General features: G+C 38.1%; 2 protein-coding genes across 2 annotated transcripts in view; one reads left to right on the top strand and one right to left on the bottom strand.

Moving 5' to 3' along the window:
* Positions 1-16,927, top strand: part of LOC112053619 (heparan-alpha-glucosaminide N-acetyltransferase) — a 30,547-nt gene that overhangs the window by 10,953 nt on the left and 2,667 nt on the right. The window contains exons 4-9 of the mRNA XM_052882234.1: positions 7,536-7,692; positions 8,326-8,530; positions 13,313-13,480; positions 14,295-14,416; positions 15,140-15,309; positions 16,436-16,622. Coding sequence (XP_052738194.1) covers positions 7,536-7,692; positions 8,326-8,530; positions 13,313-13,480; positions 14,295-14,416; positions 15,140-15,309; positions 16,436-16,622 — 1,009 coding nt within the window. The remainder of the gene's footprint in view (positions 1-7,535; positions 7,693-8,325; positions 8,531-13,312; positions 13,481-14,294; positions 14,417-15,139; positions 15,310-16,435; positions 16,623-16,927) is intronic.
* On the bottom strand, positions 1,974-7,526 carry LOC128198200 (juvenile hormone esterase-like). The gene is made up of 3 exons (XM_052882236.1): positions 6,269-7,526; positions 4,821-6,055; positions 1,974-4,461 (listed from the first exon to the last, which is right to left on the bottom strand). Exons 1-3 carry the CDS (start codon positions 6,449-6,451, stop codon positions 4,233-4,235), a joined length of 1,647 nt encoding a protein of 548 aa, XP_052738196.1. The 5' UTR covers positions 6,452-7,526; the 3' UTR covers positions 1,974-4,232.

The raw sequence follows: 16,927 nt of genomic DNA on the forward strand, positions 1-16,927 counted from the left end.
CCTTCGGAGGTTTTTTAAAATGTTCAATTTTATGTTATACATTTATTATTCGAGTAACATAAGAGTCCTTAATATGAAACATGCCGTCCAAACCGCTGGTAGGTACCTACTGGGTAGTCTCTATACCTTGTCGCTTTCTTGTCAGCCGTCATCTCGAATTTGGCTGACGCTCTCCGTACGTCTCAACAAACTTGACGTTTTAAAAGTGCTTGTAAACCAAGCATACTCGACAAATTTTGATTTGATGTATGCAACAATTCGACTCTTTCGTAAGTCAAACGATTCTTTTTCTATTGTAAAGGCCTTGCATAAGACCTATTTCTTAAATACCCTTTCACACCTTCGTCAACCGTTGCTTGTGGTGCTCTTTTATGTATTTATAGAAAAAATGCATCATTTATGAGACTAATTCCAGTAATATTTTGACCAAAAAACTGGACGATTTTTTGGGTTTGCATTCCTACTGCATCAGAAATTCTAAGAAACACTGCACGAGTCAATCATGTAACTTTATCATCGTGAACTCAAAATAACCGACCCCGATAAAAATGAAAGAGATATGTCTGACAATAAAATGTATTTTCCTGCTCCATTTGATCGGACAGCCATGACACACTAACAATAATCGGTGTCCTTGTTTTTAACATCGATATAAGCACCTGGTATTATCTTATACAGCTATGGCTCTTCTTCAAAGAGTTTCGCTACAACACAGAGCGGCCAATGGTAAGCTAAAATTGATCAGACGTGTTAGAAGCTTCAACTTGCAGTAACTTTAGTAACTACTACTAGTAATATTAACTAATAATTAATGTAATACTACTAATAATGAATAATAAACAATGATTAAGTACCAGATTTTAGAGAATTCGTCTGATTTTAATGAAACAATGCATACCTACTCCACTTCACCTTTTTGAGGTTTTGCTTCGTGCTTAATCTTATAGTAAGTATATTATATCATTTTTAGATTAGATTATACAGACTATAAAGAATATCGTTTGTGTAAACTAAAGGATAACAATACTTTTTATTCCTGCCTTTTTAGGGTTCCGTAGTCCACAAAGAACCCTTACAGTTTCGGCATGTCCGTCTGTCTGTTCGTCCGTCCGTCCTTTAAAACTATAGAAAGATGACATTTGCTATGGGTATGTATATTAATTACCTAAGTCTATAAAGTGGTACAAAGAAAATTTGATAAAAATAAATTTGGGGTTCCTTCCCTACATGCAAAGTCAGGATGAATTTAACGTCTATCCCAAAGTGTGGGGTATCGTTATCGGTATTTTGTGCATTATTTAGGGGATTAAAGTACCTAGTTATGGAACCCTGCGCGTGGCCCGACACGCACTTGGCCGGTTTTTTTATTTATACTATACTATACTGTGTCTATACAGGTAGTTTCTCCTCTCTGTAACTAACATAACTGCGTTTTAATATCTTGGTTCTTCGTCTAGATTCCGATCGATTTCACTCATCTAGAGCTTGGCGATTAAGTTTTTTATCATTAGAAAACGGACAGCGTTAGACGTAAATCCAAAACCACATTATACTTGACATTGATTTGTGTTGTTCGCTGATTATTTGATATTTGAAGACTATTCTTTAATTAAGCCCCGCTGTATTCTTTATAAACAAAATTATACAAATATTTTACTCACGTATACCGTATTATACCTACGTAGTAAAATTATTATTAAACCGATAAAAAATCATTTCTTATATCGAAGTTATAAATTAATTAGGTATATATAAATTAGGTTTATATATAAATTAATTAGGGTAAGACCTACCTTTAACGAAAATTATACTAGGTATAATGTTTTAAATAAACAGTAGGTATATAATTTATATTCATTTGTCCCGTAAATATTATTTTTACTTCTATCTACTTTTGAAAACAATAATTTCACAAATTAAAAAACGCTATAATAATTATTATCTGTGCAAATATATTGTATTTGAAGATTGAATTAACAATAATGAACTCTATAACATTTAAATAACTAACAGCTATTTATTTTTGATGTGTTTTAATATGTATTCTATTAAGAATTTTAAGTTACTTACTATAAATAATCCTGTACTACCATAAATATGATACCATTAATAAACATCTGAGTTAAGATCCTTCTTTGACTAACAGTCAATTACAGTCAGGAATCAATTATTCTTTTATATTTATTAATTATTTGTGTATATGTATGTCACTTCATTATAACCTGGATCTAGATCTAGGTCATCTTAGGTACCGCCTCTGGTTTTAGCCTTAGGTACTAAATTGGTCAATTTATTTCCAATTTCAGTATTCTTCCACAGTCTAATTGATTAACTGGATATCGTTATGTGCACGATTCACACAAGATACCTGCTAACCTTTTATATGAAAAAGGAAAACGCATTTTGCAAAAATTTACATATCAATGCCATTTCGACAATACATTACGTAAATTAAGTGCCGTTTTAAGTTCGTTCAAGTTCGCCAGATCAGTGTCGTCCGGCTGATTAGCCGTACTCACCGTTATTCCTATATGCAAATTTATCCGGTTAAGGCATCTTAAATATAGCTCTGCCATATTATGTTGACCTTCGCTTGTATGAACTAAGAACTTACTCAGCGGTTCATAAATAAATCACTTTTGCTGAAGATTTGTTGGAACATTTTGTTGTTTCACTTTTAACTTAAGTATCTGCTATGATTTACCTGATTATGCCACCATGAGTTATTATTTTAAGCGAGTTGTGTTTGAAGTCAAAGTCTTTCGGTTCTTCATTAAGGTAATCAATTTCATGAATGTTTGATATTGTTTTTTACATTTTAAAATATTAACTATGTAGAATATTCAGTTAGCTGCATTGACACGATTTCTGCAGCAATTCTAATTAAGTATGAATTATTAGATTCGTTACTCACACACGCGTTTCGTTTCATCACAACGTAGATAATTACGAAAATAAGAAAACTGAAATTTTCACTTTTTTCGCATGACAAGCAACGTACCTACATAAAACGTAATCCGTCAAACATCACACTCTGTGAAGTGCGATGAAGCCTATAATCCATCATTTACTTCGAATTGAATTACAACAAGGTGACATCACCTTCATGATATTCAATTCGTCATCTAGCAAAAAAGGTACGCACTTGAAACAATAACAGTCTTTTGTAAAAAGTGATCTGAATGCTAACGGGCTCGAGTCACGCGCTAAGGGTCGGAGAAAATTGTGAAAATCTGGCGGAACTAATGTCTAACATTATCGCAAGTGAAAGTACTAATTTATTTATAAGTAATAATAAGCGATTGGACGACAAAATGGATATACAATAAGCTAATTTTCAATAATTAACAGTAGAATTAACGAGGAATCTTGTTACCTTTTGTAACGATAGAGTATCTAGAATTCTTTGATGTTCTTAGTCCTAATAACGATCTGTTGTTTATACTGATTCTTCCTTGTTGGACTACCAATATCAAGTAAGATAAAGGCGAAGGGAGAGATTAACAAATAGAAAGGTTTGATAGGCTGTATGCATTTTTTGTTTGTCAAAGTAGTAATGTAGAATTGAATTCAATACTTAATTTTAATTAACTAATTAAAATGACAATGCGATCATTTGTAGGATCTGCAAGCAGTAAATCAGAATTATGATAGGAGATGTCATTGTACACCGTATTCCAAGTATTTCGCTACATTTCAAATGTGAAAAAAAACGCTGACGAATCAATAATTTGATTTGAGGCACCATTGCTTGGTTCTTATCATATTGCTTGTATGTAATATGATAAGAACCAAGCAATGCAATTCAATTGTACATCCCCCGAAAGCGTCGAATAACATTTACACAACACCACATCGATTGGATCTACACGACTCATTGTCAATTGTATTTTGAAACTGATATCGCTTTGTCACTATATTAAAGTTAAATTGGATTACAGTTAGAGGGAGGTACAGGTCTCGTTGTCCTAAATCTTTTGTTCCGTCGACTTGGAATTATTTGATGAACATCATCCGTTAGAGCGACCTAGAATACTAAGGAGAAGCTAAAGTGGATTACATTTATTGTGTAAACCTGTATCAGTTGAGGATGTGTTCATTATTTTGAGCACAGAATATTATATCTCTCATGATGTCTCGTGCCTGTTTTAGTCTAAATCCAAGCAGACTCAGTCAGTAGGTCAATAAAACGTCCAACAATAATCAGTCAGTTTATTATAAATACTCGTAAATTATTTTGAGGAACAACTAAATATTGGTGAATTTACTAAGTTACACTTCCGCATAAATTTATTGTGTTTTCCAAAAGATGAGTAGAAAAGATCCCAGAACGCCATTCTCTCGTGGTTTATCCTACGTTTGAGCTGAATGTCGGAGTCAATGACGATGTAGGGTCGGACATCAGCTGATACAGGGCTCCACGTAATTGGCAGCAAATCGTTGGTTTGCGGTGTGGGATTTCTGAAAATAAAAGCATTAAATAATTTATCATAAGAAAAAATTGAGAATTGAAGTAAATAGTTTCCTAAGAACTGCTTGTAATCAGGCAAATCATTTACTGGTGTATACAAAGGTACTCATAGTTATAGTTTTTTGTTAGTTATGTATGATTTTGTTATATATTTTTTACATACTTATCATTATTTATCTATAAAGATAAATAACTAAAGGAATGTAAATAATACTTTAAGAGTAACGTTTTCAAAGCTTCAAATAAACGCTACGAATTGAAGTTTTATTGAAAGTAATAAATGTTAAGTTAAAAATAATAGTCTAGTAAGAAACATCCTATAAACTTTGAAAATTCAATAAATTCTTACCCAAATTTAATGAAATTTGCCCACATAGTTGTCATTCGATCACTTATTATTAACTTGTTATTGTCCGTTTCAACTCCAGCATTCAGCATTTGGAACATAAATGGTAACTCATCATAATGTGCTGCACCGACTAATTCGTCATTGTCAGAAAATCTAAATTCGTACTCGTAAATCGGATTAGCATTTTCACTTAGCAATTTTGTAATTGTCCTTTGAACGGGATGATTATGAACAACATCGGATTCAAACTTTTCCAATTGGGGCTCCAGGAGTTTTGAAACAGACTCATCACCAATATAAAACCGTTTTACAATTTTAACAGCATCGTCCAATTGATCGTCATCTAAATTAAAATTACTTCTTATTTTGTTATCGAATGGATCACCCTTAAAATAATCATCATCGTAAGTGCTCAACAACTTCAGGTTTTCATTACTCGTATGGCCAATCAATATTGGTGTATTCCGAACTTTCTTTTCATTGGACAACGAAAGTGGGTAATTCTCCACGAAATTATCGATTCCACTAAAAGATTTTTCCCTACAAGGCTTCAAATTCAAATTTAGTTCTACCGCAGCCGCTGTGACCAACTCGTGAGATGCTCCTGTTAGGAAGGTCAATGCTTCTTCGTTACTAGTTGTATTAAAACCTAAATGTGCCGCAAGTTTGGTTGCTGCATCCACATCAGCTTCGACAAACACTCCAACATTTTGAGGAGTCCCACTTTGTGCTATAACTTTATGGTAAATTTTTTGTTTGTCTGAATATAAATGTAGTAAGGCAGAACATGCACCTGCTCCTTGGCCAGCTATCGTTACATTGTAAGGATTACCACCAAACGATCCAATATTCTTTCTAATCCATTGTAATGCTTCAAACTGATCTTTCAATCCTTGATTTCCTGGTACCGCGGGAATATCGAGACACATAAATCCATAAGGTCCCAAACGATAATTTACAGTTACTACTACGATGTTTTGTTTCACAAATTTCTCTGGTCCAAATTCTCCACCGAAGCCTACACCAAAATTACCACCGTGAATCCATACTAATACTGGAAGAGGATTTTGCGAGCTTGCAGCAATTGGTGAATAAATGTTCAGGCGTAGACAATCCAATACTTCAGTTCCCAGTGACAAAACATTGGGATCGTGTATAGTTAATTGGGGACACTTAACTTGTCCGTAGTAAGCGTTAAACACGTTTATTCCAAATCCTGTGTGAGGTATTGCTGGCTAAAAGGAGAAAACGAAAACGTTATATTAAAATTATTATTGCATAAATTGTAAAGCAACCGAATAAAACAGATTTAAAGATAACACTCGACATTTTGTGCTTATAAGACTATTATATAATTTTAAAACCCGTTTAATAGCGTCACATTTTGTTAACAACCTAATTCATAATTCTTTTCTCTCAAACAAAGTCAACGAAAATAAGTTTCTTACACCGAAAGGGTTACTGGTGTTCACTAGAGCGTATGGTATTCCTAGAAATGACGAATAACTTCCATCACTTGATTTCGTGCCTCTAACAAGTCCTTGACCTATTATTACCAACGGATCTACTTTAGAATCTATACAATAAACACTTATCACTAGACACAAAACATAAATTAAAGTTAGTTTCATTTTTAAAAAGCCATGAGATTACGGGAAATACTGTGCAAGTGCCGCTTTCGTAAGCAGCTTCAAAAATGCGCTGTCGATAAAAGGTTTTATCATAAATAGCAAGATGAACTTATCTAACACAAGATCGATATTCATCTCCGTTATCGAAAAGAGCTGATGATTGTTGTAAGTAGGTACTCTTGTGATGATTACAGTGGTATCGTCATTGATAAGCACACGTCGTGATAACATGCTGATGTATATCATAAATTACATGACTACGGTTTGAACTGAACTACGTACTTAATGCATCCAAAATATTTAGAACCATCAGGTGTGTGATCCAAATGTATTGTGTGTGACACATTTCCAATAAACTAATTTTATTGATCGTCAATAATTTTTATTCTTTCTATACAAACATTTATAATTGAAGAAACAAGCTTTATCCCACTTGCACTTGATTGTGTATCTCAATGCATCTGAAAACATGAGCCACTACAAAATCAATGTTTTTACGAACATCTACGATGGTTCTTCAATGAAATGATGTTTATTTACAGCTATTTCGTTAAAATAACGTTAGTACCTACTTGCAACTAACTCTACTATACTAAAGTCACTTGATGCAAAATTAACGTCAACCCTTTCAGTCTAGGCCTCATCCTTAACAACCCATATATTTGGCTCACAGTTGAGCATGAATCTCCTCTCAGAATGAGACGAGTTAGGAGTTAGGCTACTAGTCTGCCACTCTGGCATTGGCAGACTTCACCTACGAAGATAAATAAGAAAATTCTCTGGTATGCAGGTGTACGATGTTTTTCCTTTACCGTTTGAAACACGTGATGTTTAATTTCTTAAAATGCATATAACTGAACAGTTGGAGGTGCATGCCCCAGACTGGATTCGGACTTACGCCCTCCGAATCGAAGGCAGAGGTCATATTCACTTGGCTAACACGTCGACAGTCAAGGCCTAATGCTGTTCAAATAGACTAATAATGATAATGTGGTCATCATCATTATTAGACCATACTTTGATTTTGATTTGATTAGATCTTACTTTTGACCCTAGGTGTAGGTTAAAATGTGTTTGTTTCCAGCTCTGCTTCTCCTGCTAGCGGTGCTGGTCGCGGTGTGGGTACTGTATGGAGTGCTGAGGCTCATCATGTCGCGAGTGCGGCGCTCCGCAAAACTACGCTATGGAGACAAAGAGCTCGCCATACAGCAGAGACTACGAGCATTGGACACATTCAGAGGGTTATTCATTTATTTCATCATCATCATCATCTCATCATATCAGCCGATGGACGTCCACTGCAGGACATAGGCCTTTTGTAGGGACTTCCAAACATCACGATACTGAGCCACCTGCATCCAGCGAATCCCTGCGACAGGTCTAGTCGTCGGGGTTGGCAGCGGAATCTCTGCCGGAGATTCTTTACACCCCTTGCAACGGCGTTACCGTAACCGCTGCCAGAGCCAGGAATAGTGGGACTGCCGGGGACTAGGGGCTGTGTTTTGTTTTTGCCGTCCATACAAAGTTTTGCCCAGTACTGACCACGCTGTATGTGGGTTGCTCAGCGCAGTGCTAGATTGCTCGCGCCGGTGTCGCTGCTGCCCGACACCGGCCTGAGGCATTCCATAATCTAGCCTGTGGGAATGGATATATCGCCATTCGTCGGTCGCCAGAGCCTCGTCGGTCCATCTGCAGGGTGCACCACGAGCAGGTGATGTTGGCAGTTGGGGAGACTGACTTGTACTAGCCTCCCCGCTACACCCCATTCATTTATTTAATTAACTCAAATACAATCAGGTCTCTTGCACTCATCCCGAATAATTTCTGACGGCTCGATTAGCGCAAAAATATTTATGGATTCGTAATTGTCTCAGGATGGCCATAGTGTTCATGATCTTCGTGAACGACGGCGCTGGTGGCTACTGGTGGATGGAACACTCCACGTGGAATGGGCTGGCGGCGGGTGATCTGGTGTTCCCCGCCTTCCTGTGGGTTATGGGCGTGTGTGTGCCGCTCTCAGTCAAAAGCGCCTTCGCCAAGGGCGTGCCGCGGTGGAAGATCGTCTTGCATATTGTTCGGGTAAGGGTTATTTATATTTTAATTTTATATTAGGGTACACTATACTTAACAGTTTTTAGGGTTCCATTCTTCAATAGGAAAAAACTTAACCCTTATAATAACCGAATCACTTTGTTGTCTGTCTGACCGTCAAAAACCATTATCTAAGAAACGCGTAGAGATATTGAGTTAAAATTAAAACCATATTAACTACCCAAGTAGGTACTTAAAACTAAACAATTAAGTAATTAAATCGTATAATTAATGAGGTATTTATTTAAAGTAGCTACGTTACTCATTTCTAAAACACGAATTGATTTCTCAAATTGAAATTATATTTCCTACTGCGCAAACCGGACACATCAATAAAACGCCGACATACTCGTTATTTACCAAACGTTGCTATTTCTCAAATGCAACAAGTTTAACAATTGAAAATTAATTAACTTTTTTATGTAGCTGGTATTTATGATAATCTCATTATGGGCACATTATTAATAGTTCCCTAAAAGAAAGAGAGCCTGCCTAGACCAGGCATACTTCATTTTGACCTCAGTTTATGTGGCCTAGGCCTACAGTAACCATTGACCAGTAAACATTGACACAGTACTATTAATCTACATTCTACGTTATGAAACTAAATATATTCTTTCTAAGAAATCATATCCCCAGACGCCATACACTTAGTTTCGCGGCAACCCTTTTAAAAACACCGTTAAGTATCAAACTTTATGGGAACTCTCTAACGAAGGGTCACCACGAAGCCAAGGCCACTGAAGATATAATTCTTCGTGATTTTTTTATTCTTTTTTTTTAAATTCTTTACAAGTTAGACCTTGACTACAATCTCACCTGATGCTGATGCAATCTAAGATGGAAGCGGACTAAATTGTTAGGAGGAGGATGAAAATTCACACCCCTTTCGGTTCGTACCGGAACTCTAAATTGCTTGGCGGTATGTCTTTGTCGTTAAGGTGGTAACTAGCCACGGCATAAGCCTCTCACCAGCCAGACCTGGACCAATTAAGAAAACCTCAGCGGGCATCTTGTAGAAAAATGTTTAAAAGTCATACATCATACCAGATACTTTAGTCCAGATTTTCAATTGTTCATACTTGGACAATTATTGGGAATCTAGACCCTTCAAACCTGCTTTCAAAGCCAAACCCATCAAAGTCTGAACTATCGTAGTTACCTTTGGTATCTAGACTAATTTTCAGACTATGCTATATATTAATATATATAGAATAAAGTAGATGTTATAGTACCTCAATATCTGTTTTGAATATTACGCGGAGCACTGACGTGGTCTGGCGATGTTCCCGGGCCTGCTTATGTAATAATACAGGTTCTCGAAGGTGAACCGACCCGTTCGCCCTTATTGTAAACAAAATAAGCAGTTAGACCAGTCGGCGAGCCTCGATCATTTCGCGCTTATGTAATTGTAGCGGTTTTTATACATGATTTATCTCATAATGTATACCATTTTGATTCTTGTGTTGAAAAAATCCATTTATCGTACCATGACGTACATTACAGTAGGGTGGAATCATCATCTTCATTATCAAACCCATATTCAGCTCACTGCTAAGCTCGAATCTCCTCTCAGAATGAGAGGGGTTAGACCAATACCCACCACGGTGGCCCAATGCGGATTAGCAGACACGCAGAGAATTAAGAAAATTTTCTGATGTGCAGGTTTCCTCACGATGTTTTCCTTCACCGTTTGAGACACGTCATATTTAATTTCTTAAAATGCACACAACTGAAAAGTTGGAGGTGCATGTCCCGTATTAGATTCGAGCCTACGCCCTCCGGGATCGAGGGCAGAGGTCATATCTACTGGGCATCACCTCTCACAGGGTAGAATACCGATCATATACTTATTCCATGCGGTCTGATTTATTAGAGTGAAATCTTCTGACAAAATTCGAGACTTACAAGGCTTACTCGTACCATAACAAAACCAGGTAAACTTTACTTACCAGGTTACTTGCACACCGGGAACAAATAATAAGCTAAATTGCACTGCTGTTTTGAGATTAACAACCCGAGACATCGGTGATAACATCCCCTGCATTCTGTTAAGTTACAGTGATGTGACATCGCTAATTTCCATAGCAACTACGTTGTTAGTGACATTTAATTTTTGGCATCCCATAGAAACATAATTCATATTCTAATAAAACTATAACAAAAGGGGATATTACATCGACGAGTATAAAATAGCGGATCCAATCCCTGATAAGTCTCATGTGACAGTATTTTTACCGACAACTATTGGTATTACCTACTACCTACTATCGTCCTACTTATTTAGCACAGTTTAAAAGGATTCTACGTATCTATTCAGCCCCCGTAGCCAAGTGGCACGTCGATTCTCTTTCTACGATCGCTATCGCTTCGAAAACTAGAAAGATGTATGGGAATGACATTTGCTATCGACAGGTCACGTGATCAAGATCAGTCATTCATATACAGTTTTCGAAGCGTTAGCGATCGTAGAAAGAGAATCGACGTGCTACTTGGCTAGGGGGGCAGATCGAAACATAGCAAACAGGGACGCTGTTAGACTGAAAGAGTATGCATAAAAGGATATTACAAACCTAAGTAATAAATAATGACTCATTTGAAAAATATAGAAAACCAGGACGAGGTTTTTTCCAAAAAGCGTACCTTGAAATTTTTGGAAGCTAAATGTTGAAATCTAATTATTGTTCAATTATGACCCGAATATCCCCTTCTACAGCCATTAAGTTAAAGTACTTACATAATATATTCACGAACAGTCGCAAGCATTACATAATTCCCTTATTTACAATCAAATATCTCACGTAGGTAGTCTAGATACATGTGTTTCATATAAACAGCGATTTTATCTTTGCAACAAACTCAGCGGTCGCGTGCATTTCGTGCGCTCTCTCGACTACCCTCGGCAAATCACGAAGCGAATGTTTCACATCACTTTTCATCCATTACATTATTTGTTCGTGTGCTAAATTTGATATTTTAAAACTTTCTTCGGTGTATTTTTGATCAGGTATCCTAGAAGCCGATGAATCATTTAAATTACGATCATCAATTTGATGTCTTATAGAGAAAGTGAACTAGCAGTAAAGATGAGAAGCGTTCCAGTTTGACTAACTTCAAATAGGTTTTCTAAAATCATTTCACACAAACAATTAAACAAAAAGTGAATTTGAGCAGTGTGAACTTAAGTACTGATTCAAATATTACACAATCAGTAAAAAAAGAGAAAATAAAGACAGTAAGTGGCACAAGTATACCTCTCTGATCGAAGAGAGGGATATATTTTTCCCTTTGCCGTGGACTCTTTATGCCATTGAGTTCCTAACACCCAAAATGTTTCACCGCAACAAACTTCTTCGACAGGTGAAAGAAGGGCTGGCTCTGACTCAAAGGATTAGCCTGGTTGCTCAACGCAAAACTTGCCACTATTCTATGTGGACTTGATTTGTATAGAATACCATATATATATTGATATATCTATACTCTATACTAATATTATAAAGAGGTAAAGTTTGTAAGTTTGTAAGTTTGTCACATTTTTTAAATGGGGTAATCTTCGGAACTACTGGTCCGATTTTAAAAATTCTTTCACCAGTAGAATGCTACATTATCGGGGAGTGCTATAGGCTATATTTTATATTGGTATCATATATATTAGCCGAGTTATCACAGTTTTTGTCATACAGGTCGGACTGAAAATCTTCTTAAACAGACTTATTCGCATGCGCTGCCTTAACTATTGTGTAAAATTGAAATTAATGTTTGGAGGCTTTATGTATCTTTAAAAGTTCTACAAAAAAGTTCGCGACACCATATATCTATCTTCTATATATTAGCAGATATAGTACCTTTTGTTTTTTAAAAATTATTAATTTTATATACTTAGGTTTGCGTCATTATTTATGCTACTTAACTTAAATCCTTATCAAAATAAATTATTTAATAATCACAAGGATATTATGGAGATAAGATTTGCCCTTTATAGTATGTTAATTAGTTAAATAGTTTCGGAGATAATACAAAATTTCTAAAAGACGCAGAAATCCCGCTACATGACGCCCCGCGCTTTCAATTACGTGGTTCCCGTTCCTGTGTGAATATGGGAATCAAACATAGCCTATGACACTCGCAAATAACGTAGCTTTCTATTGGTAAAACAATCTTTCAAATCGGTCCAGTAGATCCAGAGATTACCTCCTACAACCACACGAACTTTACCTCTTTATATTATTAGCATAGAAGTCTCTATTTCTCTTGGTCATAGTGTACGGGTAGGGTAGGTTTAGGGCCGGGTTTAGGGTAGTGGTAGGGTAGGGGTAGAAGTAGGGTAGTGGTAGGGTAGAGGTACGGGTAGGATAGGGAAGTGGTAGGGTAGGGGTAGGATAGGCGTGAGATAGGGGTACGGGTGGGATAGGGGTAGGAAAGGGATAGGGTACGGGGAGGGTAGGGGTAGGATGGGGGTAGGGTGTAGGTAAGGTAGGGGTAGGGTAGGGGTAGGGTTAGGGTAGGGTAGGGGTAGGGTAGATGTAGGGGTTGGGTAGGGTAGTGTTGGGGTAGTGATAGGGTAGTTGTAGGGTACGGTAGGGGTAGGGTAGGGTAGGGGTAGTAGTAAAGTTGACATCGAAATTTACGCGGACGAAGTCGCGGGCGTCCGCTAGTATATATATATATATGGTATTCTTTTGTCAGTACTAACGTATCCGAATTTCTTGTGGCAATAATTCCGGTTAATCGAATCTCCACCGTCAATCAGCTAAATATTCTTTTTTCCAGCGTTCGGTCATGATGTTTTTGCTGGGCATATCAATGAACACCATCTACGGATCGAACATGCTGGGCGAGTTGCGTATATTCGGCGTACTGCAACGACTGGCGGTGTCGTACCTCGTCGCTGCGGGCTTCTACGCTCTCACTGCTCCCAAGTATTACACGCCACCCAGGGTAAGGACTCCTTAATGACACTTGGCTCATTAATGATGTGTTTGGACGAGCAAGAGTCGAAAGAACGGATTATGGAAGTCTCCTATGGAACTCCTTAGACTGTTCCAGTCTACACGATGGAGTTTGTGAGTTTGTGTGGAAGATAGAGTGAGAGCAGTCCTGACACCCTCGTGACTGTTGTTGGAATCTACGTCAGGGTTACCTGTATCAAATAGCAGGTGTAGAGCTGAGCAAACCCAACCCAAGCACTAATTACTACTCCATTAAATAGAACATTTGCACTCTATATAAACAAAAAAAATCTACGTCAGGGTAACGTAAGAAATCGGGGAACTCTAAGGCTGTCAGGTATTCAGATACCAAACTTCAGGATCCCGGAGATTAGATCCCATTCTTTTCCCATCCCTTTAATAAAGTGTAAAAGTCATATCTATAACACAGACACAAAGTATTTAGCAGTTGAGTAAGTTCTGTAATCCTCAAGATCAAACTTGAGATTCTCGATTTGACTTGAGGATTGCAGGAGGAGAATGTGTAATGTTAAATCACACATTAATTAAATTAACATTCTTCCATCGGAAATCGTGAAATGCATTGTTTGTTTAAATTGTTCACTAACCACCACCAACTAAATTATGCTTAGAAGTTTCGATTGAAAAAGCGATGTACAATTTTTTTAAAATTCCCGTTCCAATAACGTGTGAGTCCCCAAATTCTTCTTTGTTACACGTTAATAGGAAAAATAATAAAGTTTCTCCTCTCTCCCCCGCCTCTCTACTATATTTATTATTTTACGAAGGTTATGTGCTTCCAGGGAGCATGCGGTCAAGCACTGAAAGACGTGTTATCGTGCGCATGGTGCTGGGTGCTGGCTGGTGTGCTGATAGCGGTACACAGCGCCATCACCTTCATCATACATGATCCGGATTGTCCAGTGTAAGTACCTAGTGTTCTCTGTGAGTTGAGTTTGAGGTCACCGAGTATCTAACAGTTCCCCTGTAACTAACAGTAACCGACACCGAAGCTATCATGAGCCCTATCGCTTATCACTTCAAATGTCTTTCATCTTATCTGTCTGACCTGTCTGACCCAGATCAAGCTCACAGACAGAATCATTAAAAATGCTATTCAGAATAATTAGGTACACAAAAACTACTAAATATACTCTGGAGGGAAAAGGGAAAGACATGGTGTACGTTCATTGATTTGTTATCCCATGTTGAGATTTTTCTTCTCATAATTTGATAAATTGAAAGATATTAAAAAAAACATTATAAGTATTATAAAATGCCTACTTTGCTATAGTTTGAAAGGCAGTGGTTATTTAAGATAGTTTTGTAGTATTTAACTGGTAGATCAGTAATCTGACCATCTGGTCCACCTGATGGTAATTAGAAAACCGTCGAGCATACTTTATACATACGAGAATATTCGTTGGATACGCAAGGAATACGTTATATGTAAATTTGCCCCGTGTATTCATCAACTTGAGCCCTAATAGCATGAGGTGTTTTAAACTTTAAACCACTTAATCAAAAATAGCGCAAGGCAGCAGTACTTTCCCGGACGAGCTCTGTCATAAAGAGCTCCACGAGATGACTACTAAAATGAGATGATTCTTTAGTATGCATGCCTAATTACAATTTGTTATGTTCCCAGTGGCTATCTAGGGCCTGGTGGCAAGCATGACGAGTGGGTGGCGCCGGAGTGCAGCGGCGGTGCGGCGGGCTACATCGACCGCCTGCTGCTCGGAGACAGCCATCTGTACCAGCACAGTGACGCGAGGAATGTCTACGGCGGACCAGCGACGGATCCAGAGGGATTGTTAGGTGGGTTTACTTGTAGTGTTCCCAGTGGCTAAACCTGGTGATAAGCATGATGAGACAGCCACTTGTACCAGCATTGCGACCCGACGAATGTCTACGGCGGCCCAGCGACGGATCCAGAGGGATTGTTAGGTGGGTTTATTTGTAGTGTTCCCAGTGGCTAAACCTGGTCATAAGCATGATGAGACAGCCACCTGTACCAGCACAGTGACCCGAGGAATGTCTACGGCGGCCCAGTAACGGATCCAGATGGATTGTTAGGTGTGTTTACTTATAGTGTTCCCAGTGGCTAAGCTTGATGAGACAGCCACCTTCTACTATATTTAAAAAAAAAACATACATACAGCCGAACATAGAACCTCCTCCTTTTTGGAAGTCGGTTAAAAAAATGTAAACAAATCAACTTATAATAAAGGGTAAATAGAAAAAGGAAAGACAATTTAAAGGCAACAAAGTAACTTGTGGTTAGAGGTTTTCATTTTAAGCAGTCATCTTATTCTTATCTACGAAGTTATATCATTTATTGTGATATTATGATAAGACAATAATTGTCAAGATTCCAAAATGACAAATTCCTAAAGATAAAAATTGGCGCATACCTATTTCATAATAGGACATACGGATACCTATCTACGAGTGCTTCAATGACGTCGATATCACGCATAAGTGTAGGTATGCGGCATGAACAAAAAGTACTCATATAACATAACATTAAAACATATATAAGTACCTACACTAGATGTTACCTGCAACTAAAAGTAGCCTAAGTTTCTCTGTACCTTCCTATTGCAAATTGGTTGAGGAAATCCTCGAGCAGAGCCTAGGACTTGTGACCAACGTGTGTAGGGTTAAAACCGGTTAACACTCCCGTTCTCCACTCGTATCCCGTATTGTACTCTCTGCCCAGACATACATTACAAGATACCCCCAGAACAACCTTGGTGCTAATATAAAACAAACATAACTAAACAAAATTTATTCATGTCAAAATCAAAATCTCTTCATGAGATCCTGAAAAACAATGATCACGCTCACGTAGCCATGCTACATAGACGGACGCATTTTCTCCGACTACCTTATAATACTAGTTCAAATACACCTAGTCAAAGAGACGTTGTGCCTTTTGCAGGATGTCTGACATCATCGGTGCAAGCGCTGCTTGGCGTGCAGGCAGGTGCGACGGTTCTGCTGCAGCGCTCGCACAAGGCGCGGGTTTCGCGCTGGCTCGCCTGGGCGCTGGTGTTCGCGCTGGCGGGAGCCTTGCTGGCCGGCTTCTCGCGCGAGCATGGTGTCGTGCCCATCAACAAGAACCTCTGGTGAGTATCTGACGTCAGCAGTGCAAGCGCTGCTCGGCGTGCAGGCGGTCGCGACGGTGCTGCTGCAGCGCTCGCACAAGGCGCGGGTGTCGCGATGGCGGGGGCTTTGCTGGCTGACTTCTCGCGCGAGCATTGCGTCGTACCCATTAACAAGAATCTCTAGTTAAATATTACAATTAGCTATGGACATGTCACTCACAATCCGGCTTCCAGTGGCTTCTTTTGCAGGAAGCCTCTGGAAGCAGCCTTTCTCAGAATCCTTAAAATAATAACATCGAGCACAAATATGTAAGTTGTCAAACGGG

This window comes from Bicyclus anynana, chromosome 6 (assembly GCF_947172395.1).
Source record: "Bicyclus anynana chromosome 6, ilBicAnyn1.1, whole genome shotgun sequence".
Taxonomy (NCBI): Eukaryota; Metazoa; Arthropoda; class Insecta; order Lepidoptera; family Nymphalidae; genus Bicyclus; species Bicyclus anynana.